Source organism: Dromaius novaehollandiae, chromosome 14, assembly GCF_036370855.1.
Source record: "Dromaius novaehollandiae isolate bDroNov1 chromosome 14, bDroNov1.hap1, whole genome shotgun sequence".
NCBI lineage: Eukaryota > Metazoa > Chordata > Aves > Casuariiformes > Dromaiidae > Dromaius > Dromaius novaehollandiae.
This window is the reverse complement of record NC_088111.1, coordinates 1,819,748-1,842,474: the sequence shown is the minus strand read 5'-3', so window position 1 is coordinate 1,842,474 and position 22,727 is coordinate 1,819,748. Positions and strand designations below refer to the sequence as shown.

General features: G+C 53.9%; 3 protein-coding genes across 5 annotated transcripts in view; 2 read left to right on the top strand and 1 right to left on the bottom strand.

The window, feature by feature from the left end:
* Window positions 1–14,790, top strand: part of NHERF2 (NHERF family PDZ scaffold protein 2) — a 28,535-nt gene extending 13,745 nt beyond the window's left edge. The window contains exons 3-7 of the mRNA XM_064520043.1: window positions 1,503–1,679; window positions 5,790–5,943; window positions 8,308–8,351; window positions 9,070–9,132; window positions 11,784–14,790. Coding sequence (XP_064376113.1) covers window positions 1,503–1,679; window positions 5,790–5,943; window positions 8,308–8,351; window positions 9,070–9,132; window positions 11,784–11,942 — 597 coding nt within the window. The 3' untranslated portion in view covers window positions 11,943–14,790. The remainder of the gene's footprint in view (window positions 1–1,502; window positions 1,680–5,789; window positions 5,944–8,307; window positions 8,352–9,069; window positions 9,133–11,783) is intronic.
* A 919-nt stretch (window positions 14,791–15,709) lies between these two features.
* Window positions 15,710–22,557, bottom strand: NTHL1 (nth like DNA glycosylase 1). The gene is made up of 6 exons (XM_064520044.1): window positions 22,418–22,557; window positions 21,851–22,098; window positions 19,560–19,730; window positions 18,839–18,998; window positions 16,934–17,039; window positions 15,710–16,222 (listed from the first exon to the last, which is right to left on the bottom strand). Exons 1-6 carry the CDS (start codon window positions 22,542–22,544, stop codon window positions 16,099–16,101), a joined length of 936 nt encoding a protein of 311 aa, XP_064376114.1. The 5' UTR covers window positions 22,545–22,557; the 3' UTR covers window positions 15,710–16,098.
* The window catches only part of TSC2 (TSC complex subunit 2), a 36,907-nt gene continuing 36,736 nt past the window's right edge, over window positions 22,557–22,727 (top strand). For all 3 annotated transcript variants that reach the window (XM_064520042.1, XM_064520041.1, XM_064520039.1), the window contains exon 1: window positions 22,557–22,688. The gene's annotated coding sequence lies outside the window, so the exon portion shown is untranslated. The remainder of the gene's footprint in view (window positions 22,689–22,727) is intronic.

The window sequence follows — 22,727 nt, the reverse complement described above, 5'->3', positions numbered from 1 at the left end:
AAATCACAGGCGAAAAAGCACCAGTGTTTCTGCTTGCGCAGCAGCTGCCACAGGAGACACGTGAGCACGGTGCTGTGCAGCAGCGGGGCACACGGTGCCGTTGGCGCAGCCCTGCTCCTTGCTGCATCCCCATAGCCTGGGCTGCGCGAGGCCCCGGGCGCCCGGCAGCGTTCCCGTGGGCCGGAGGGAGAGCGCCGGGCTCCCCCGTGCTCCTGGGATGCTCCTCTGCTGCCTCGGCGCGCTTGGCTTTTGCATGGTGCAGGGGCTTTGCTGACCTGTAATAACCCACTGGGTAAATTGGTGCCTTCGTTTGGGCTTTGCTGGTGTAAAGCGCACGGCCGCACCCCCATGCCATGGGGCAGAGCAGCGGCAATGGAGCCAGCATCCATTCGGACATGCGACTGGGGCTTTGCTCCCTCCAGCTTGACGTTTGGATAAATGGATGATGAAGGACGCTCTCGGTTGCAGCCGGCACGTGCATGCGGTGGGGACGAGGGGCTCTGTGCGGGTGCCTGGGTGCTTTGGGCCCCCCCGGGCTCGGCTCTGCTCAGCGTTTGCGGTCGCGACCCGGCTGCTTGCAGAGCGAGCCCGTGCGAGGGGCTCTGCGCGGGGGCCGGCCCTGGGACGATGCCGCTCTGCAGCCTCTGTCGACGAGGCGAAGCTCAGCAAAGGCAAAACCGGAGCCCTGCCGGACGGAGGACGGCGGCTGCTGGGGCGAGACGTAGTCCCGTGGGAAGGGTCGGTGCTGCCGGCGATTCCAGCCCCGGCAAGTCGGGAGAAAATGAGACGAGCTGCAGTGCAGGGCCGCCAGCCGGGTAACGACTGCAGGAATTACTCAGTTGCTGCTGCTGAGGCCGCTGGATTTTGACAGCTCCAAGAAGGACGAAGACAACTCTGAGAGCAGCAGCAACTGGTTCGCGGTGCCGGGGCAGGGAAAGCGGCTCCGCGGAGCGTGGGGACGGGGTTCGCTGTCCCCCGGGCCCTGCGAGAGCCTCGCCGCGGGCAGGGACTGAGAGGAGGAAGAGAATTATAACTGCGCGCGATGCTGATGTCAGTGGGATCAAGGGCACGGCACTGCCTTAAATAAATAACTAAGGTTAATGCATTGTCTCGGTAAGGCTGTGTTCCTCGCACGGGCTCTCGGCTTTGTTTCCTCTGCGCAGGGCGGCCCTGGCGGGGCTCCGCGGACCCGGCCCCAGGCGTCGGCAGCGCCAGCCTCGGCTCAGGGGCGTGCACTATCTGGGCGGCTTTTGATGGAGGAAATGCATTTTCTTTTTTTTTTTTTTTTTGATTTCTCTGGAATGGTTTTGGACAATTGGTTTTCTAAAATAGACTCAATGAGAGGAAATTCGTTTGTTAACCTGCCCCGTTTAGCTGGAACAGGAGGATGGTGTGCAGATATGTAGTTTCCTTGTTAACTTTATTTCTGATCGCGTGTGCTTTAAAACACAACAAAACCTGTAAATAAAAAAAGTCTCTTTTCCCCCCTCTCTTTTAATCAGGATTTAAATGGACAAAAAGAGCTGTGTCCACGTCTCTGCCACCTCAAGAAAGGCCCCAGTGGCTACGGCTTCAACCTGCACAGTGAGAAATCCAGGCCGGGGCAGTTCATCCGCTCGGTTGACCCGGATTCGCCAGCCTCTAAAGCAGGACTGCGGCCCCAAGACCGGCTCGTGGAGGTAACGGCTCGGGGGGTCTGCAGGTCGTTTCCCCGCTGTCTGGGAAGCCTTGGGGGTTTTCTCGGCCCATTCTGCGTAGGTATCCTCAAAGCCTTCGCAGCATGGCAGGATGAGCTCCGGAGAGCAGAAGTGACATGACTCTCCCAGTCACCTAGGGGGTCTCAGACCTGCTCTGTCAGCTCCCCTCCATGTTCCTGCTTAATACAGTAGCAAACTTGCTTCTCCTAGAAAAAGCGGAGGCATGTGTGCTGTGCGGAGGTGGAGATGCTCAATGGGAGAGGAGGACGTTCAGAGGCCAGCTCCCGTGGAGAGGCGTAGTGCAGATGCCTGGGTAGGGTTCAGTGCCCAGTCTCCTTGCGGATCTGGTCCTGGGGGCTGGTGGAGCCCTAAGGCTGCTGTAGGCGCTCTGGGAAGCGGCTTTGCAGTCCTTCAGCAGCCCTTCCCTTGCTGCTGAGGGCAGAGGTCCATCCGCCTCCTCAGTGCTCCCTGCTGAATTAAACGCAGCTGATTAAAAGCAGGCACTTATGCGCTGAAATCTAAATAACGATGTTGGCTCTGGCGAGGCACGGAGGAGGACTGGAGCAGGCTGACCGCCTGCCGGGAGCCTGGGCCATGCGCTGCCCCGTCACGACGGGCTGGGGTGGCTCGGGGGTGGCAGTGGCACCAGCCCACGCACCTCTGTGCAGACTGGGATCGCGGTGGGCACCCATCTCGCCCCCAACGCTGCTGCAGCCCGGAGCGGGAGAGGATCCTGCGAGCCTCTGCACTGATGCTGAGCTGCCTGTAGCTGTTTTTACCCCCCTTAGCGAAAGGGGCAGAGGGACAGACAGCGCTGGTGCCAGTACCGGGGTAGGGAAGGGAGCTCGCTTCCCTTCAATGCGGCCCCCCGGGGCGGCTGCTCCTGCTGTGGCTCTCGGCAGCGGCTCGGCGCAGCCCCAACGCGCTGCAGGCAGGGCAGGCGCCTGGGAACGGAGGGGAGAAAACTTTGCAGAGCGATTTTTAAAACATGAAACTGTGGATTGTGAAAGATTGGGGGGGGGAAATTGCTCTTGGAAATGATTTCCTGTTCGCTTAGTGCTGAACAACAGGATTTCTGATGTGGCTGGGAATTGCCCTGCCTTTTGCTTATTTGTCCCTTGCTGTTTTTACTGAGTAATAAGTTTCCCAGTTCAGAGCCGTGCGTGCTTCAGGCAGGGCTTGAGCAACGCGCTAACGAAGCAGCAGATACGTCTCGTTCCAAGAGCCAGTGCCCCTGCGACGGCATAAAATACTGCTTTAACCTTCGTATCGTGGTGACGCCAGGTCGATCCGCACGAGGGGCGATGCCCTGGCCCGTGCTCGGGGCTGTGTGTTGGCCCTCCCCAGAGACGGGTGAATTCAAAGCCCTTCTGCAGGTACCAAACCGTGGCCATCGCCTGCCAGGTCAGGAGGGAAAAGGGTTTTGGAGTCTCGGAGGAAACCGCTCTCAGCCCGTGGAGCCAAGCGGTCACTGAATTAGGGAAGAAGTGAGTTAAGATCAAAGCACTCGCTTGCTTTCTAAGCCCATGAATAATCATTCAGGAGTCAGTGGGAGCTGCCTCCTTCTTTCTTCTGGCATCTGCTCGGTGTCTGTGTCGCTCCCGGGAGGCCTGGCTACGCGCTTTCTCCTGTCGCCTGAATGTTTAATGCTGGGAGCAGCGTGGGTGCTGGGGGCAGGGAGCCGGGGCGCCCGTGGCAGCGGTTCACCGCAGCGTTATGTCACGGCGAGGTATTTTGTTATTTATTTATCGCTCCTTGGCGGAGCGCTTGGCGCACACAGAGGGAAGAGGTGAGCTGCAGAGCTGGGAAACCCGATCCCGCCGCGCTGGCTCTTTGGGGCTCCGATAAATATTTGATGCTCAGCAGCTCTGCTGCGCCGGGGAGCCTGGGGGTGCCCGGCCGGGGGGAGAGAGCAGCCCTGCTTCGCCTCGCGGGGCGCAGCTCCGCGTCTCGGGCTCGACCAGCCCGACAGCCGTCCCGGGGTTCCTTCAACCGGGGGCGAGTGCCAGGCTGGAGCTGGTGTGAACTGATAAGTATTGGCAGGGTCTTGCTGGAGACTGAGCGGGGTTAAAAGCTGGTTTTGCCCCCGGGCCCGTGGGAATCCCACTGTCCCCGCTGCTGGGGAGGCCGGGCTCGGGTCCCAGGAGCCCGGGGATGAGGTTGCCAGGGAGCAGAGCGAGCTGCGAGACCCGGCTGTCTCCCTCTCCTTCCCTTTCCTGCAGCCGTGCCCTGGCCCTCGAGGCCCCGCAGGACCCACTTCTGCCTCAGGTTTGGGGGGAAGAGGGGGTTCAGGCATCCAAAATGCAGAGGGAATCCCGTTTTGGGGCTGGCTCAGCTCTAGCTCTGCAGAGCTGCCCCGTCCCTTTTCCTGGAGTTTCCCTAAACCCCAAACAGCCTCAGCGTGACCCAGGCGGCTTTTCGCGCCTGGTATAAAGCAGCTGGGACTTTGCAGGAAGAGGGCTCCCAGCTGTACTGGGACCAGTTTAACCTAATACCCTGCTCCTTGCAGTGATCGGGAACTCGCTGCGAAGCCCCTGAGCGTGTGCTGCTGAGGATAAGGCCCCGCTTGCAGACAGCTGGGCCTCCCGGGGAGGCGTCTGGGGCGGCCCTTGTTCCCGGTGCCGGGCGGCATGCCCAGCTCCGGCTCGGGCTGCGATGCTCGTCCGGGCGCCCGGCAGCTCTGCGCTCCGGCATCCCGTGCGCGGCAGTAAGGCAGCATCCGTCTGCAGGAGGAGAGGGAAGACGCAATGTGTTGATGCTCCTAATCCCTGGACGGCCAGGGCCCTGCAGAAAGCAGATGTGTCTAAAGTATGCATGGTTATAAAGTTATCCATGGCTTAAAAAAACAAACAAAAGCTGCCGTCCAGTTATCATAGCTAAGGCCTTTCTGTGCTGAACAGATTTCTGAAGTCTTTGATTTATTCCAGAAAGCTGTAACAGAACAGCTGTTTTTAAGAGGACTAGATTATTTAATTACCCGTTGTACTGGTGATCTCCATGTGATCAGCAGTACCTGGCGTTCTCCCTTAAAGCTGCGTTAGCACATCTGCTCCGCAGTCGAGCAGGCAGATGCCTTAAGTGCAAAACGCAGGACCAGCCACAAACAGTGGTTTGAGCTTTATAGGTGAATGAAAAGGGATTGAGCACTAAAAATGGTTTATTGAGTTGAACAAAAGCAGGCCCCGCAGCGATAAGCAGCGAGTGACTCGGCAGTATCAAGCCCTTTTCATGTGGGACAATGGGTGTATTCATTCCCCACCAAGAACAATGCCTCGAAATCACAATTGTTCCCGTTTTGTGTTCGGAACAATCGGGAGAATAATACCACGGTTGTTGGCAGGTCGCGAGTGGCATGCAATAAAGGAAAAAATTAATCAGTGCATCAAGTATTCTGACAGCACCGCTCGCTGCGGGGACAGGAGGAAACGCTTGTTTTCCTTTCGCCGAAGGACAAATTGCCGGGCGGGCGCTGCTGTGAGGTTAAACCCGTCCTGGGGCAGGTAGCGTGGAGCAGCTCGCACGCGGTTAGCCGTCACCCTGTCGCTGCGTGCTTGTTCGTGCCCTGCAGTGAATCCAAGATGCTCGGGGGCAAATCTGAGATGAATGCTGGATTTTAAATCATTAAAGAGGGGAAACAGTGTTTCCATAGGAACCGGGTAGATAAGGTAATAGCAGGGACTGTTGTAAGTTGTGATTTCCCAACAGTAAGTTGTGATTTCCCAGCAAGCGTGTTCGGGATACGGGGCGAAGGCAGAGGTTTGCGGTCCCTCGCCGGGAGCGATGCTCTCGCGGAGGCCTTCGGAGGGGAGGGCAGCTCGGCGGGAAGCCACGACCAGCCTGCGAGGAAAAAGGGAAAAGCCTGTAGCCTTCTTATCGCCCAAAAGGGAATTAAGCAGCGCGACTCCGGGGATCTCTTCCTGGGGCGGTGAGGGAAGGGCCGCGGGCGGCTCGGGGGCGCTGGGCAGCACGGCGTTTCGTGAAGCCGTCCTCGCCCCGGGCACGTCGTTGGCGATGTCCCCCAGCCCCTCTGCGTCTCCCTGCGCCGGGGGGGCTGGCACGAGGGCCCTCGCCTCTGATGCCGTCGCTTTGCAGGTGAACGGGATAAACGTGGAAGGCCTGAGGCACTCGGAGGTCGTGTCTCACATCAAGTCCAGGGAGAACGAGGCCAGGCTGCTGGTGGTGGACCCCGAAACAGACGAGTACTTCAAGAAGCTGGGGGTGACCCCCGCGGAGGAGCACACCAAAGGTGAGGCCCGGCTTCCCCGAGCCGCCGCCTGCCGTTCCCACGGCTCCCCGTGACACTGGGTGGGTTTCAGAAGTGACCGAGAGTCATGTTTCCCTTCTGCCTCATCCCTCAGTAGTTTCCTGAGCACCACCCAGCTATTTATAAATAGTGAGAACGGCTCCTAACTAGCCAAAACCCAAATTGTTATTTTTACGCGGTGAATAATTAACCTGTGGGACTTGCTGCCAGAAAATGGTTGAGACAAAAAGCGTGGTGGGATTTAGCGAGAGCTGGGTCCCGGCGTGAGCCATGGGCTTGCGATACGAGTAGCGGGACAGGTGCTCGGACGAGACCAGTCCACCTGGTCCGAGCCGAGCTGCCTTTGGCGAGGGAGAAGCATCACCGATGGCAGTTTCCAGAGGCCTCTCCATTTTCTGCTGCAGCGTCCGGCACCCTTAGGGACAGGGCGTCTGGTGTCCGTGCGGTGCACCCGTGGCCTCACCCCGTGAGGCACCGGAGGCCGGGACGCGGGCCAGCCCGCTCGTGGGTGTGGGCAGGGCGCTGCGAATCCTGCGCTCCTCTTCGCCCCGGCAAAGGAAGCCGGAGGGCGTGCAGAGAAATGCCAGAGCAAACACCACGTACGCGCAGAGGGAAAGGTTTCATGCGACAGCGATCACATGGAGAGCGGTTGCAGTAAATGTTTTCCTTGCTGTCGAAACCTGGCAGAGAAAGCTGCCTGTCCACTCTCCAACCTGTTGTGCTGCAGCCTCCCATGCTGGGAGCGAGCGCTGCATTCCCCCAAACACAGACCTCCCTCCTGGCTGGCTGAATGGGGAGCTCTGTTTCTCAGTACAGCTGTTCCTTATCTGATCTGAATTCTGGCCCGGACAATCGCTCGGCTTCGTCAGACACTCAATGGAGAGATTTGTCCCCAAAATGGGTCAAACAGTTCTGGGAACTGCATGGGGCAAAAGTGGTGTCAGATGCTCCGAATTGGTTCGAGGAGGAGCTGGTGCGAGAGTTGTCTGTTGGCGCAAGCGATAATGGAGCTGTTGTTCTCCGCTCGTGGAGACGTAGCCGGGGTTACTGACACACAAGTGATGTTCAGTTACACATTCAAGCGCTGTGCCTTGGTTTTGCAACTTGTAACTGCATTGTTAGTGTGCCGCCTTGCCTTTTTCTTCAGAGATCACTAAGAATTGGGTCTGCCTGGCCGATGATTGTGGACAGACCAGGCTCGAGAATCCCAACATCATAATTGAGGCTTTTGCACCAATACACATTCAAAATTATGGTTTTATTTTACTTTTTTTTAATGTAAAGATCCCCTTATTTGCAGTAGGAATCCCTACAGCTCACATTGATGCAGTCTTCCAAATCAGTCTTAAAGCCCAGAAATGTCTTAGATGTATTGAGACAATGGCTTTGGGGCTGTAAAATCAGCAGCCCCGAGTTTCTGTACTCGCAGGCTGCGCTTGGCACCAAGTGCTGCTCTTGCTTCACTGGGCTGCGCGTTACGCAAGGAAGTGCACGCACGTCATTGTCTTCTGCTCCTTTGCCATAATATGGTGGCAGTCTGAGGTCCCAGCGGAGACAGGTCTCTCGCTGTTCTGCGTGCTGGAGAGATGCACAAAATGGAGTCTTTGCCCCAAGAAGTATTCATTCTCGACAGATAATTCAGTTATTAGTCCTGTCACATGATGAGCACATCTGTTATAACCAGTGTCTCATCTGTCCAGGCTGCCTTTAGCAATGACTTGGTAGCGGCGACTGGCAGCTCAGCAGCATAACATTTGTCATTACATTGAATAATATTAGTGCAAATCATTGGAAGTGAGGAAAACCAAAAAGTTGCAAAAATGCAGTTACATGAAAAGCGGGCCATTTCCCACACGCTATTGTGAAACCAGCAAGATGCTGATTTCAGCAAAGAATGTTGGATTGGTTTGCAAGACTTCTGATTGAATAGCTTGTTTTTCTTCTGAGCAAAATTTACTTAATATTCAAAAAATATGGAAGTGTTGTATTTAGTGCTTACAGAGAGGAATTATTTGGTCCCCAAGTGGTTCACGGAGGGAATTTTTTTCTGATGAAAACACAGTGAAATCAAATGAAGTCAGGGAACTTTAGAAGCTCGGTCTCCCGGAGGGCACGAGGAAGCGGACAGGCCTTTGCGGGGGCTCAGGAGCAGCGCAGGCGGCGATCCCGAGAGGGAAGCTGTGCTGGCGTTGCAGCGCGTGCGGGGCCGGCCCCGTAGCCTCGGCGGTGGAGAAGGCCTGCTCGCGTCTGCAAGGTGGGCGATGCTGAGGGAAGCTCGCCTTGCGCGTGAGGCCAGCGATCCCATCCGAGTGCATTTACCGGATATTTTCTTTGCGTGGTCTATAGGTGTGGTGCCTCAGCCCATCACGAATGGATCTGCTCAGACGCAGGTGAGTATCGGCCTGCTCGGGTACGCGCTGGCAGCTGGGATGGCAGAGCAGTGTCCCCTTTTATCTCAGTTTAGGAGAACACATGGAGCGATCAAGGAGGACTAAGGGGGAGGCCAGGCTCCTGGGATGCCAACTTTTCCTGAGTCTCGCCTGCAATGGGGAGAAATATGAGCCCGTCAGGATGACTTGCCAGCCTGCAGAGTGGAGAGGGAACCTCAGAGTGTCCCAGAGGCTCACGTAGCTCAGCTTAACTGCTGCTGGCTAATCTTAATTGCTTCCTCCTGCAGCTTTAATTTAGGGGTTAAACAAGGCTGGTTTCAGCCCCATTTAATTACGTTCCCCAGTGACAGAGAACATAAGGAGCTGCTAAGCGCTGGCAGAGCTGCGTGGCTGGGTCCTGCTCGGGGCAGGGGAGGGAGGGGGAGTCACGGCAAGCGGTGGCCCTTCTCCCACCAGGGCTGCACGGAGAGAGCTGCAGTCAGCTCTGCAGCGTGTGCGTTTGTGTGCATGCGTGTGCGAACCACACACACACACACACACACACACACACACACACACGCCGTTTATGTAGCTGGCCTTGTCTCTGGAAAAACTAGGCATTATTCTCTACCTGGCAGGGCTGGCTGTGATTTTCCTCATGAGGCTGTAGCATTTGTCTGCATAGCATTTTTTTTCCTTCAGTCTGTGCAAACTGTATTAACATTTTAATATCCAATAGCTGAATGGAGGATCCACATCTTCATCTCACAGCGACCTGCAAAGTCCTGGGAAAGAATCAGAGGTAAAAACCCCACATGTATCCCCTCCTCTTTTTACATATTTATACATGTACATACCTTTGTGATACTGTGTAAAAATGCCTTTAAATGCATTTTCAATTTTGAGTCATCAAATAATCAAAATACACAATTTTCTTTCATATCTGGAGCTGTAAATCTTCATGAAGCGTACCTATGAGCTACTAGCAGCTGCCGGCTCCAGCTCGGAGGTGGTTGCGTTTCTGGGATGCATAAACAATTCCTTTAGTTTATTAAGGACTCAGGATCCTTCAGGCTGAAGTGTACTGTAGAAATGCAAGCTGCTATCACAAAGATGTAAACACCAGGGGAAGGGGCAGTTATCTGTAAACTCCATCTATAAACTGCCCCCCCTCAAACCCGCATCTGAAACGTTTAACAGCCTTCAGACGTGAATTAAATACCGTTATGTTCTCTACTGCTCTTTGGCTTTCAGATGTGCGGAAACGAAAACATGCGGGGTTTGATTAAACCGAGTTTAAAGACTGCTGAGAGGTCTGAATTACTTGGCCCGCTTCTGTCTCCTGCGAGCGAAGCGCTGGCTCCGCGAGCGAGCGTCCGAGCTGCGCATTCTTTCCGCTCTTTGTCAGGGGGACGGAGAAGCTCGCTGGCTGCCTGCGACCTCTGCCAGCAGCAGCAGATGTCCTGTATTAATGGACAAGTTTAGCAAGGGTTCAAATGCAGGCTGCTTTACCAGGTTAGAGCTGCCTCTAAGAGGACTTAGGCGTGCTCGCGCCTTTGGGCACCGTGACCTCCGTGGGGATGGCGACGGTACTGCCTGAAACAGGAACAGAGCAAAACGTCACGGGATAACTGCAGCAATTAATTGGTGCCTTGTTAGAGGGCGACTCTTGCTCTAACAGCCTGAAACAAGGGGTGAGATGAAAGGATGCCTTCGGTAGTGTTAGAGCTGAAGTATAATTACACTGACAGAGCCTGCAGGAAAAGAGTCGAAGGCTGGGAAGCTGGAAGGTTGTGCAAAGCAGAGCCGTGAGGTTCTGGCCTGGGATGCTATTAGGAACGAGGCAGCTTGGAGCATAATAAATGTATCACAGTACAGAGCTAGGGAAAAGGCTGATGTCTCTGTGCAAGATGAATGAGAAACCAAAAGTAAACCCAAGGCATAAATGTGATCAGATTGGTACTCCGTGTTATTAATTTAACAGTTTTTCCTTAAAATAATGAGTAGCTGATTTTTAAGGTGCTCAAATTGTCATATTTAACATGAAGCTCTGCTAAAAATAGAAAAATGCCTCAGTACAGGCACTCCTTAAAACTTTAGGTCTTGATTCCGCTGCACATTTGTCAGCTGTTTACGTGAGTGCAGCGAGTGCAAAACGCTGCCTTTCGGCTCCCGTGTGCAGCGGCTTCTCCCGTGCAAGCGAAGGCAACAGCAGTTGTGTTTAAGCGCTGCTTGCTGATAAAGCCTCAATACAGATGCGATCACTGAAGCAGAAGCTTTGAATTAGGCTGGCTACAGAACGTGCCACTGAAACCGATTGCGATGAAACAAGTCCCGGCAGAAAAGTTGCTTCTCTATTCGGCCGGCTCCACTGTGGGATGCGAGGGACTGAGACCCAGTGAAGAGCCTGTGTTCAGCAGAGACGCAATGGAGTAAAATCTTGTCAGAAATCCTCTAGAAGACAAATACTTATGTAGCAGAACGTGTTTAAACCTGCATGTTAATTGTACCCTGCGGCCTTGATGGCCATCTTTCACCTACTATAGAAGCAAGAGGGTCAGGATTCGTTTACAGGCAACTGAGATTTTTGGCACATTGCAGCAGTGGCAGTGACTTCAGAAAGGAAAGTTAATTCTCTTATAAAAGCACTTTTATTAGGCAGATGGAAAGATGCTATTTTCAGTATAATTCCCAAGCAAACATTGCCTTGACTGGTACCTTGTGGCTGGGCACGGCTGATGGGAAACGCTGGCTGGAGCTGCTGTCCCCCCTGCCCCGGCGCATCGCCACGTCCTGGCTTGGGTTGACCACCGGTGCTCTGGGAGCAAACTGGTGGACTGGTGAGGCAGACGCGGGAGGGACCTGCTGTCACACCTACGCTGCTCACTCGGGAAGGCCCGGCCAGCTAGCTTCCTCCTGTGGATGCTTTCTGCCAACACCAGAGGCCTATTTGTGTTTTTCCATAAGAAAAGCAGAGCGGTTTGTTTTCCCTTTGGCAACAGCTTCTGTATTGCTGCTTTTCCACTTCCAGTCATGGCAGCCACACATTCTTCAGGAGGGCAAAAACCCACGAAAAGTGATGTAGTAATTAACTCTGTGGCCACACAGATGCTGCTGCTGCCAGTTAAACCACAGACACGACACAGGGGAGGGACTTGGACTTTCTGCTCCAAAAAATGAGCTTGCTTATCATGCACGCTCCAGGAAAGGCTTGCTTCTGGCTTCTCGGTAGGGTTATGCCAGGTAAAACACTGAAGGACACTGTGACCTCCCCTGCAGCTGTGGGGTGGATGCTCTGTCCAGGGGACAGGTTTCAGTGCACACGTGTGTCTGTAGGTACGTGCTTCTCCCCGCGTGGGGCATGCTGCCTCAGGCAGCCTCTGCCATTGCCTTGCGTGTTGTGCAACGGGCAACTGTTCGTATCTGACATCTTCTCTCCCTCTTCCCACCCAGGATGGAGAGTCTGAAAAGAAAGACCCGTTTGAGGAGAGCGGGTTGACCCTGAGCCCAACGGCTGCAGAGGCCAAGGAGAAGGTGCGCGCCAAGCGGGTGAAGAAGAGGGCTCCGCAGATGGACTGGAACAAGAAACGAGAGATTTTCAGCAACTTCTGAGCCTCGCTAGCGGCTCCTTTCTTCCCTGTCTCCTCTCCCTGCACTTGGCTCTCCCTGGCCCGGACGTTTATGAGGTGCCTAGGCTGTCTTCAGTGTCCACGTGAGATGCTTTGTGCTCTGCTCTTCACTGGTTGCTTTTATGAGGCGTATTTTAAAGTCCTTTTTTTATTATTATTATTATTATTATTATTGTTACTCACCAGCGATTCTCATAAGACGAATGTGACCAAAGCTCCTTTTCTTGCTTGCTCTGGCTGCCTGCAGTTCCCTGTTCCTGCTGAGAAAGGACTGGAAGAGTTTAACTCTTTTTTTCTTACCTGCGTAATTTAGGCTTTTATTACTTTTTTACTTTATTTTTTTTGTTTTGGTTTTGCGAGTGTCCCAGACTGAGCCCCATGGGATGCTCTGCGCCCCTGTGCAAATGTCTTATGTCCTCATGTCCCTTGCCTTGGGCAAGGGAGTCCAGAGAAGAGGTTGGGATGGTGGTGAGAGCCCCCTCCCTTGCCCCCCCGGTCTGCAGCACTAACTACTCACATCATGGGAAAACGGACAGTGGCTGTGAATTGCTCTCGTTGGCTTTGCTATTGAAATGAAAAAGATTTTTTTGTTTTAAATGAAGTCCCATATGTTTCTGGTTAGTGCAGGAAGCTCCCTCCCCACCAGCGCCTTGACCAAGGCAATAAAAGCCCCTTTCTCCTGCCCTCCCCCTTCCCTCCAGACAGCTCTGCAGAGAAGAGGGCAGGATTTAAAAACAAAACACAAACCCAGCAGCCCAAATGCCACAGGCCTCATGATTTGCATAATCAAATGCAGCAATGACTGGCACGGGGAAGGGAGGGGAATGAGGTGGAGCCGTCCCGCTCAGGGCAGTGGTGAGTCCGTGCTCCCAGCGGCACTTCGGCAGCATGAGGATCTGTCTTGGCAGCCCGGCTTAGAAGGCCTTGCGAGAGGACAAAAGCCACGAGATGCTACAACCTCCGCTCTTCAGGCAGACTTGCAAAGAGCACAAGCGAGCGTCTGCTGGCAGCTAGGGACGCGTGCCGAGGGGATCCCGCTCCAGCAGCAGGCTCGGCGCTCCGCAACGCGGGGCTCGGCCCCTCCGCGCACGGGTGCTGCGTCCTGGAACGGAGCCCAGCTCCCATGTGGTTTGGTACTTCTGACCCGGTATTTAAAACCTTCCTCTCCCCCGTCTGTTGCTCTCTCCCCATCCACGTTTCCAGTCTGTAAGCGTAACCGCGTCTGTCCTCTCCCTGTCACACTGATGTGGGATGAGGGAGGGGACGCGGGCCGGTCCTCCGAAGCCGTGCACGCCCAGGGGGTCTCTGCAGGGCTGGCTGTGAAGCAGGCAGCAGTTTGATGTAGTGGGCGATTGCTTTGGCTTCCTGTGCCCTCCTTTGTAAACACCCTGCTCTCAGCATTAGATCCTTAAAATGTATCTTTAAAGCATTACTGATTAAGCCAATTTAAGCTCTTCACTAGTTTCCTTTGGCTGTAAATGAGGGAAGATGACCAAGATGGGATACAACACTAACAGCATCCCAACAGAGGTGTTTTACCAGGGAAGGGTCCAGGCCACGAAGGCCTAGAGGGGTCCTGTTCCCTCTTACCACGCTCCGATAATTCCCCAAGCCGAGCTGTTGTGGCTGCCATGTATTTCAGAGCAAATGTCAAGGCAGCACTTGGAAGGGACTGGGCACAGTGGGACACAGTCAAGTACAAAACCACTTTCCCCTGCTAAATGCAAACGGCAGCAATAACATGGGAGCTGATGACTATTTTGAATGAAACGTGCGGCTCAGGCTGCCCCGTGTTACTCCCCAGAGCTGCTGCACTGCGAATGGGTGGCCTCTGGCTCAGAGCACTACGGCGATTGTTAAGGTTCTGTGTATATTTCGTAAATATTGAGCTAAAAGGTGCCTTATAACATTTACTGCTCTCCTCAGCAGCTGAATCTGTCTCGGCACAGCACGCGGGTGCTGAGGGGCAGCAGGGAGGGCAGCAGCGGAGTCCGGGGCGCTGGGCTTCGCTGGGGGAGCAGCTGAGGCACATGGCTGTTACCTAGCTGCTGACAGACTGGAAACCCTCAGGGGCTGAAGGACATGATTTCTCTGTTATGAAAGTGCAAAATGTTGAAGGGATGAACAAGTTTAAAAGTGATTTTGGAGAGGAACTGGTGCAGGTGTTTGGCTATTGGTGATGAGACTGGGAGCAGGTTGATGGATCATGATGGGGGGAGGTTTTCCTCCCCTCTGGGACTCTGCCGTTAACAAGATGCCTCTTCCCTACTACACTTCAAAGACAGTTAGCTCCTCTCTTGTTGGCCACAAAAAACATCTGCCTACAAAAGAAATCTCTGATCTACTGAAGAAGCCCTACTTTTCCATGATATGCACATTACTTTCGGTGCCTGCATAGCCAAACCCCAGACAGCGTTACAGTCTGCGAAGGGCACAGTGTTCCCCATTACATTACGACATAATTGTCACAAGCCATGATGTATGTCAGAAAGCAAAGAAGTGTTTGTAAATACCTCACTTCTCATACAAGATTGGACCAGTGTAGTGGAGGGGGAAAAAAGAACATGTGGTTTTGAATGCAGATCAAAAGAAATCAGGTGTGCAAATATGTACTGATAAGATTTTTAAAATCGTAATCTCTGCTTAGTCCATGGAAACTGCTCCTGGTTAAAGCACTTGTATTTCTGACATCTTGTAGCTTGGTAGTAATTATTCAGTTCCTGTACATTTAACTTGGAAAAAAGAAATCAAAGTGTAAGGCTGTTAGCTGCATTGTAAAAACATAATGTACACTGTAATGTCAGTAATAAACTTGGTTTTGCCATGTACAACTTATTTGCTCATTCTTCATGTTTGGTAGGCAACTTCAGAATGGAATTACATCCTCCTTTAGTGCATTATAAACTTTGCTTCCTCCCTTGCCTGTTTAAAGAGTAGCTGAAATTAGCCCTTTGAAGCTCTACAGTGAAGTCAGCACTGCCCTTTCTTTGAAGAACGAAAAAACACAAGCATTGCCGGTGCCCCTTCTGTCAGCTTCTGAGGTATGCACTAGCCTGGATCCTGTAGGTACTGCAATCCCTCCTAGCACACACAAAACCAATGTGTAAGAGTCCTGGTTTCTCTTTGGGGGGTGACAGATAGTTTTTGGATGACTCCATGATCTATACTAGGTCTTCTAAGCATAAATCAAAGAAATCTGAAAGCAGAGGGAGAGCCTCACTATAACTTATTGGTCAAAGAGAGAAAAATGTTAATGCTGCAGCTGTTTCATTGTCTCCAGTGCTACCTGTGTTCAAGAAAGCACTGCTCACCTCCAGCTCCCACTGTGGGATTTAAATACACAGTTAAATGCTGTCCAGCTGTGGCCTTAAATTGAACAGCTTTGCCTGGATCCGTTTGTCTTGTTGAGCACAACCATTTTTGCTCTGGATGAGTTTGGCTAAAGTGGCAATAAAGAGTGAAGCCTGGCTGGGTTGTCTGCTGCCCACTGTGCTCTGTGTTCCCCTGGGCTCCCAGGACTCAAAGGTTGCTTGTCCAGGCAGTGGCCGTCTCTGATCCTGCTTGTGAAACCTTCAGCTGTACCTTGTTAAATGCAGTGTCCCTCTCTGCCAAGGCTACACAGGCGGCTTGGCATGTTGCGTGCTGCCTGCTCTCAGCTGGCAGAGCTGGTTGCTATGGTCTCATGCTTTGGTGAGGTCACCAGTACTCTCCTCCCCCTGCCCTGTGCTGCAGAGATGCCAGCAAACCCTATGGGTGGAAAGAGCCCCCCCCCTCACCTTTATTAAATGTATATTTACAAGCAGCAGTAGGTTCTGCAGGACAAAGGGTTTCTTGCCAGCTGCTCCTGACACTGCGTAGCCTGCCGCTCTTCTGGGCCATGCATGGGCATTCAAACAGGACCTGGAGCCTGCAGCACTGCTGCAGCAGGACTGATGCACTTTTAAAGACACTTTTTCCCTCCTGAGAGCTCAGACATTGCAAGGCAAGCGTCTCCTTCCCCAGAGATGCTGAGCTGGCTGCAGCTCCTCTTTCCCTGAAGTCACACACTCAGCCCCGTGCAAAATGTCCTTACTAGGGCTCAGCTCTGGGCTGCTGCTGTGCTGAAGCAGCTCTGTGGCATTGGTTGCATGGTTGATCTGTCAGCGTCTCTTAGCAGCAGGGCAAATGTCTTGATTGAGGCACTCTCTGCAGCGAGGATTCACAGGCAGGCAGGTCTGCTGGCCAAAGCCCACCAAGAGCCAGTTTATGTCCCTCCAGAGATCCCTGCAGTGAGAAGAGAGTGTGAGCAATCCAATGCAGTTGTTCAGAGGGGTTAAAGAACAGTCTATGCTTTTAAATGGATAGTTTTCCTCCTACAGCTTGTTCCATTTGGCTCCTCAAGCCTACTGGAGGTGGGTCCCAGCCTGCTGCTAAGTACAGCCCTCCCAACCTTTCCTTATCCCTCTGAAATGGGGGGGGGGGGGCGCAGGGGGACTATGGGGGGGACATGGGACAAAGGAAGCATACATGGTCACTGTCTTGTGCCAAGGCAAAGGCACAGGCCAGACATGGAGATATGACAGACCAGGAGGCACTACCTGTCGATTAGCATTCACTACAGAAGATTAAGCATCGTTGAAGGCTAGAATCCAATCATGGCCTGATGCTGCTGTGGCTATTAGGCTCAGCAAGGTCACATGTGGAAAAACACCTGGCTTGGAGCATGGAAAACTTGTCTAGGCAAGAGAGACTAGCATCAAGGCCTCCAGGTACTTTGCTGCAATAGTGATGCTTGACATATCTGACAGCAGGGAAACAGCGGAGATGCTGTTGCTGCTCTCTGGGAGCATTAGTGGATTAGTCCCCCATAAAAAAAGAGAGACCTGGATTGCAGTCACTGAAAATACCATAAGCAGGACTGTGGGCAGATAAAGTTCCTGCAACTAGCACGAGGGGCTTTGTATGGAGAAAGGAAACTGGGGTGTGAGCTCTCACCTGGGCAGCCAGTCCTCCAGTGCCACCCGAGTTTCCTCAGGGGATTTGGTCTCCTTCTTCACCCACTTCAGCCTGTTTGTGATTCTGTGCACATGGGTGTCCACACCTAGCATGGGAGATCAGAGAGTTTGGGTGGGAAAGACATGCCTGAGTGGAGACAGCACAGCCAAGGCTGCTTGCTGCAGCAAACCAGATGCGATACCCCGCAGTGGGCTTCCTTCATGGCCCTACGGCAGTGGGGCAGGCAAAATAGAAAGGAAGGGTCACTTCAGAACAAACATGCTAGCTTCTTCCTAGGACCAGAGCCAAAAGCAGAGGGGGTGGATATCTCACACCATGCAGCTAGCAACATACGGCCACACTCTGACACAGCCTTCCTACAAAGGTCTGTGCGCTATGATCCAGCAGGGCAGGGCAGCCAGTCCTGGGCTCTCTCCCTCTGTGTTTCAGCTGATGTTATGCAAGCTGCAATCTCTGCCCCTTCCTTTACCCAGATGGAAAACACATTTCATAATACCTACTAAGACAAGAGGGTTTGTGAGGCTTAAACGAATGTTTATAAAATGCTTTGAGCTAAAAAGCTCTGAATGCAAAGTATATTATTGTTAGATCAGCAGCGATAAACCTGTCTCTATGGCTAATTGGGCAAAACCCAGGAAATTGCTGTAAACAGGAAGACTTAAGTCTTGCCTCCTAAATCAAAACTGAACACACAATTATTCGGAAAACAGTTGGCTAGTTTGGCTCCCTCTAGACTTCCCTCCCCCACAGCAGGGAGAGAATAAGAGATCCAAAATGCCGCTGAATCTAGCACAAGAACCACATTTTGTGCAGCCGACAGTCACCAGTGGGGCACTGCCCTTGGGATTGCACACTCGCTTCAGCAGGAGTCATTCATCAGGTGGCACCATGACCAGCTTTCCCAGGGCTCCTCCATTAAGCAGCAAATACTCTTGGAATATTAATCTGTCCCCAGAGGCCCCCAGGCTGCGCGGCCCGCCGGAGCGCTGCGGCCGATCTTCCAGCCCCATCTGCCGGCTGCTGCGGGCAGCACCGCAGCCACGCTCCCACCCGCGCTTTCGAAACAAACTGTGCAGAAACGAATCCGGCCTGGGTCTGTCCCAGGCCCACCTCCACCGCAGGCCTCCTCCCACCTGAAGCACACGGCTCCACAGGGGGTACGGCTAAGCACTCGCTATGCTCTCAGGTCAAGAAACACGGCAAACAAATGCACCCGTGTCACAAGCCTACCGCCCAGCTAAGCGTCCAGCCACAGGAACTAGAACAGATCAGAAAGTCAGTAGCCACAGACTGCCTGGAACCAAATCCTTCCACAGCTCATCGGGAACTACCGATTTCAAATGGTTGCCACTGGAAACCAAGCTCTGCTTCTGCCCTCTTACAGCTTGCCCAACAAAAATCCCAAATGAGATTTGTTTAAACAGAAACAAGCTTGGTAAAAAAATAAACTTGGATTAACATAAAATTATCCTCAAATCGCAAAATTTTCCACAACTCTATCTCACTTGACACCAAGGAGATGTCGAAGCATTATTCTACTAGCACATCTTTTTGGATGCTTACCAGCTAGGCAATACTCACGCTGCTCACTAGCATCTGAGGGGAAGGAGCTGACCCCCCATGGGGATATTTGCTATCAACTCTGGGGAAACCCGAGCTGGGTCCATGCTTAACTTGTAGCAGCTCACCAGCTGAAAGTGGTCGAGGACCGTGCCCTTCGCCCACACAAATACAAAACTTGGTATGCAGTGGCTATACTGAAGCAATGCTATCAGGGCACTGAGGCAGGCAGTTTACCCAGCTTGCAGTGCTTCCCCTCTGTCCTGGGAATGGATCAGGCAGGATCTAGGAGGAGAGGAATGTGGAGAACATGGTCCAACCTACTTATCCCGGACACACTGTTCCAAGCGATGTGCATAGCCAAGTGGGCCATTTTGGGCCCAACTCCTGGCAGCTTCACCAGCTCCTCCACAGTGCTTGGTATGTCGCCCCCATACTTCTGCTTCAGGATGGCTGTCGTCTGTTTTATGTACTTCACCTTGTTCTGAAAAACCAAAGGCAAAGGCAGAATATCCAAGTTCCCCTCCAATACAGGGAAAAAAGAAAAACATCTCAGAAAACAACCCATTCCTGAGTGTATGTTACATGTGAGGCCATGCGCTTGAGTTTGCAGAGGGGAGACAGAGGTCTTTCATTTCTCCTTGAAAGCAAAATGCTGAAACATGGTTAGCTCTAACCTCCTCCACATGCTCAAGGCACTGCAGCAAACAACCCTGCTGTGGATACAAATTGCTAAGGTTGGCGTAAAACAGAGTGTTCCAGGGTAAAGATCACCAAGGGGTATGAAAACGCCACCGCAAACACAGGCTGAATACAGGCTGTGGACACGTCTCTCAGGAGCAGGGCAGTTTCACAGCCACTGCCTTCGCCATCTGCCTGCAGCACAGCTACTGACCGTGACACACAGCCTGCGAAGGCCGAGCAGCCCTCGCCCTGCCTTCCCGCCCGGGCCTCCGCGATGTCCCGGACAGCTGCATGAGCGCAGAGGAAGGTGGAGGGGGTTCCTCCACACGCATGTCAGGCACTGCTACGATCCTGCACTCACCCTCCAGAATCCTACAGGATAAATGATCTGCCCAAGCGTCGCATCATCCATCTGCAAAATACTGTCGACTGTGAGGCCACGCTGCCTCAGGCGCGACATGGCTGCCGACGTCACCTCGTCCTTGGTCTGGCTGGACAGCATCAGCGACAGCAGGACCTGGTAGCGCATAACCTGGAGGAAGGGGAGACAGTGAGACATCCAAAGGAATCCAAGAGGATCCTGCCAGCTTCTCCGCTGGGTTCTCGAACCCAGTGGCACCTTCATTCCAGTGCATAGTATGGAGCTACCCTGGTTCAGCCATATCCACCCATAAGAGACTACAAGGCAGCAACAGAAATTAATAACCCGTTACTTCCCCACCACATCAAAAGAGGAGAGAAGAAACACCTCCAAGCTAAGAAGTGTGAAAAGGCAGAGAGCAGCTACTGTCCAGTGGGATCTTGTATGCAAGGACCTCAGTGTTTAGCCGCAGAGGGCCAGACAAATTTTTTCCTGATGGTGGTACTCATAGGAGATTTCACGGGAAGTGCAAATGCCCATCAACTTTTCATGCAACTTGTGCTCTAAAGTAGCTTCTGAAAATCCTGTTCCTTTTCCACTAAACTTCAGTAAGAACTGAGTATCTGACTCTAATGAGCTCCATAGCGAACCCATCCTAAAGAACTGGGATAACAAGCAGAGATCAGGAAATGCTGCCCAGCAACCAGCGGAGTTTCTCTGATGCAATCATGCAGAGTTTGGCCCAGAGCATTCTTCTCTTGTTTTTCAACTGATTTTTTCCCAGATGTGATTCTGCCCTACGGTCCCACCTTCCCCACCAGTATCAGGAGGATGGTGTAAATAACCGGGATAGGTGCAGGATACCATGGTTTACAATCCCTCCTCCAGCTCCCTTGCAAGCAAAGATTACAAAGCTGGAGGCACACCAGGAAAAATCCAAGAGCGTGGAAGCTGTGTGAAGAGTACTGGTGCTGTACTGAGGGTTACAATATCTACTTTATCTTGGAAGGAACAGCTCTGCTCCCCTAGGGAAAACAGTTATTTCCTAATCTTGCACTGCTGTTCCCCCTGGCCCCACTGCAGCACTTGGTGCTGGCCCACGCGTTTGCAGAGCGTCACACACTGCCTGAAGCTGCAGGCAAAGCTGACCATTTTCACCAGGGATCCAAGCCCCAGACACGACCCCAGCAACAGGGAGAGTGTTACATGCAACGAAGCCGTGCAGCTGTGTCCTGAAGAACCCTCCCTCCGAGCCCTGCAGGTCGGTGCGGAGCACACAGCTCACGCTGCTCTCCCGAGTCTGCCTGCTGGTTGTCTCCACGTTCCCACACGAACGATGTGCAGGGAAAGCGCGTCCCTACGGCCTCAGGTCCCAGCACTGCGCCGCGGCCCTGCTCTCCTTTGTTTTTTGTACTGATGTAAATGCTCCCCTTAGAGGGTGGTGTCATTTGGGGCCTTTGATTCCGTTCCAGGCTTGGGGAGCACAGTGCCAGCCCCAGCATGGCCCTTCCTTTCAACTAGTATCCTCTTAAAAGTGAATCACGAGAGCGGAGGAAGCCAATCTGTGGTTCTGTGCTGTTCTGAAGAGTATAAAAGCAGCCTGGAAAGCTTCCCTGAGCTGCCCTCGCCTTCTCCCTGTGCTCTGTTTTCCCTCTGTATTACAGAGCCATCTTGGCTGCACACTTTCCTGGGATGACTACAGAGATTTTTAAGAAAAGGACATGCCTTCATGCTCTTCCAGCCTACCTCAAAAGACAGTGCTGCCGCAGTACATTTTCAGGGTTTTCACTTCAAGCCCAAAGTCATATTATTTTTGTCTCAGCTCCTGCTCTTGGTTCATCCTGATAACTCTTCTGACGGCAGAGGACAAGGGCTTCTCATAGCTGTGTTGCTAGCCAGCCTCTAATGCCAAGCATGGGCTGAACGTGAGTGAAGGACAACTCAGAAAACACCTGCTGCCATTCCATAAGGACCCCTTGAAGCCAGTGCGCCAGGCACAGGAGAGGCAGCTGCTGACTCTCCTGCCCCGGCAGGATAAACTCTTTCTGTTATACACACGCTTGTGCAGCAGCCTCTCATGGGACTGACCCCAGCCTAGAGTCCTGACAGGTCCTGCATTTTTTTTCTGTCTGGAGATATCCAGACTGGGACATAACCATGGGCAACATCTCTGTCACCTTCTAAGAGTGCAGAATGGGCTGTGCTGACGAGCACGGAGGAGACCAGAAGGCTGTAAAAGCAGGGCTGTATTTTCGTGTGCCTATCCACTGAGCAGAGCAACAGGGCGTTACCTGCGGAGGCACGCTGCTGTCGTAACACTTCTGCACTCCCATATGATCCACGGGAGCATCTCTGCTGCTCCTCATTTCCCGGATACGCTCCAGCTGCTGTTGCCAGTGCCTTGGCTCCCACTTTGGTCTCTTGGGCTTGGGCACCCCCTCCTCGGCACCATCCCCCTGCGCGGATTCATAGGCGATGGTGATGCTCTTCCCCCTCCTGCTGCGCTTTGGGGCACCGGCTGCACCGCCGACCCGGCTCGCTGCAAGAGACGGGAGAGGTTTTTTGGGGGAAACCGAGGCCTTGGTTTGCCGTCAGCACGCCCGGCCTCAGCCCCGTGCGCCAGCTACCGCCCGGGGGCCGCCCACGCGGGGCAGACTCCTGCGTCCCACAGAATCCAGACGCGACCCCCCCCCTCGCCTGTCGCTGCCAGGGCCACCACAGACCCTCCCCCCCCGGCCCGTCACGGCGGGACGAGGCCTCCCGTGTCGCACCAGGCCACCCCAGGCCTCCGTGAAGGGGGGAACCCTCGGGACTGGATACGTGCCCGCCCCGGGGAGGGCAGGACGGGGCCCCCGTACCTCCTGCCGCCCCCCCAGCCCCGGCTGCGGCCGCGCTCAGCCGCCGGGCCGCCGCCCGCCCGCCGCGGGCCGCCGCGCACATGGCGGCCGGCGGGCGCCCTGGCCGCTGCACTACAAGCCCCAGCATGCCCCGCGGCGGTCACGTGGGGTCGCCCGGCGCCGGAAGCGGCGGGACTTCCGCTCGGAGGGGGTGGGGTGCGGCGGCCGCCGGAGGGGTCCGGCGCTGTGCGGGGCGCGGGCCGGGGCGGGGGCCGGGCCTGCTGCGGCGGGGGTGAGTGTCAGCGGCGGGGCTGGCGCCATTGCCTGCGGG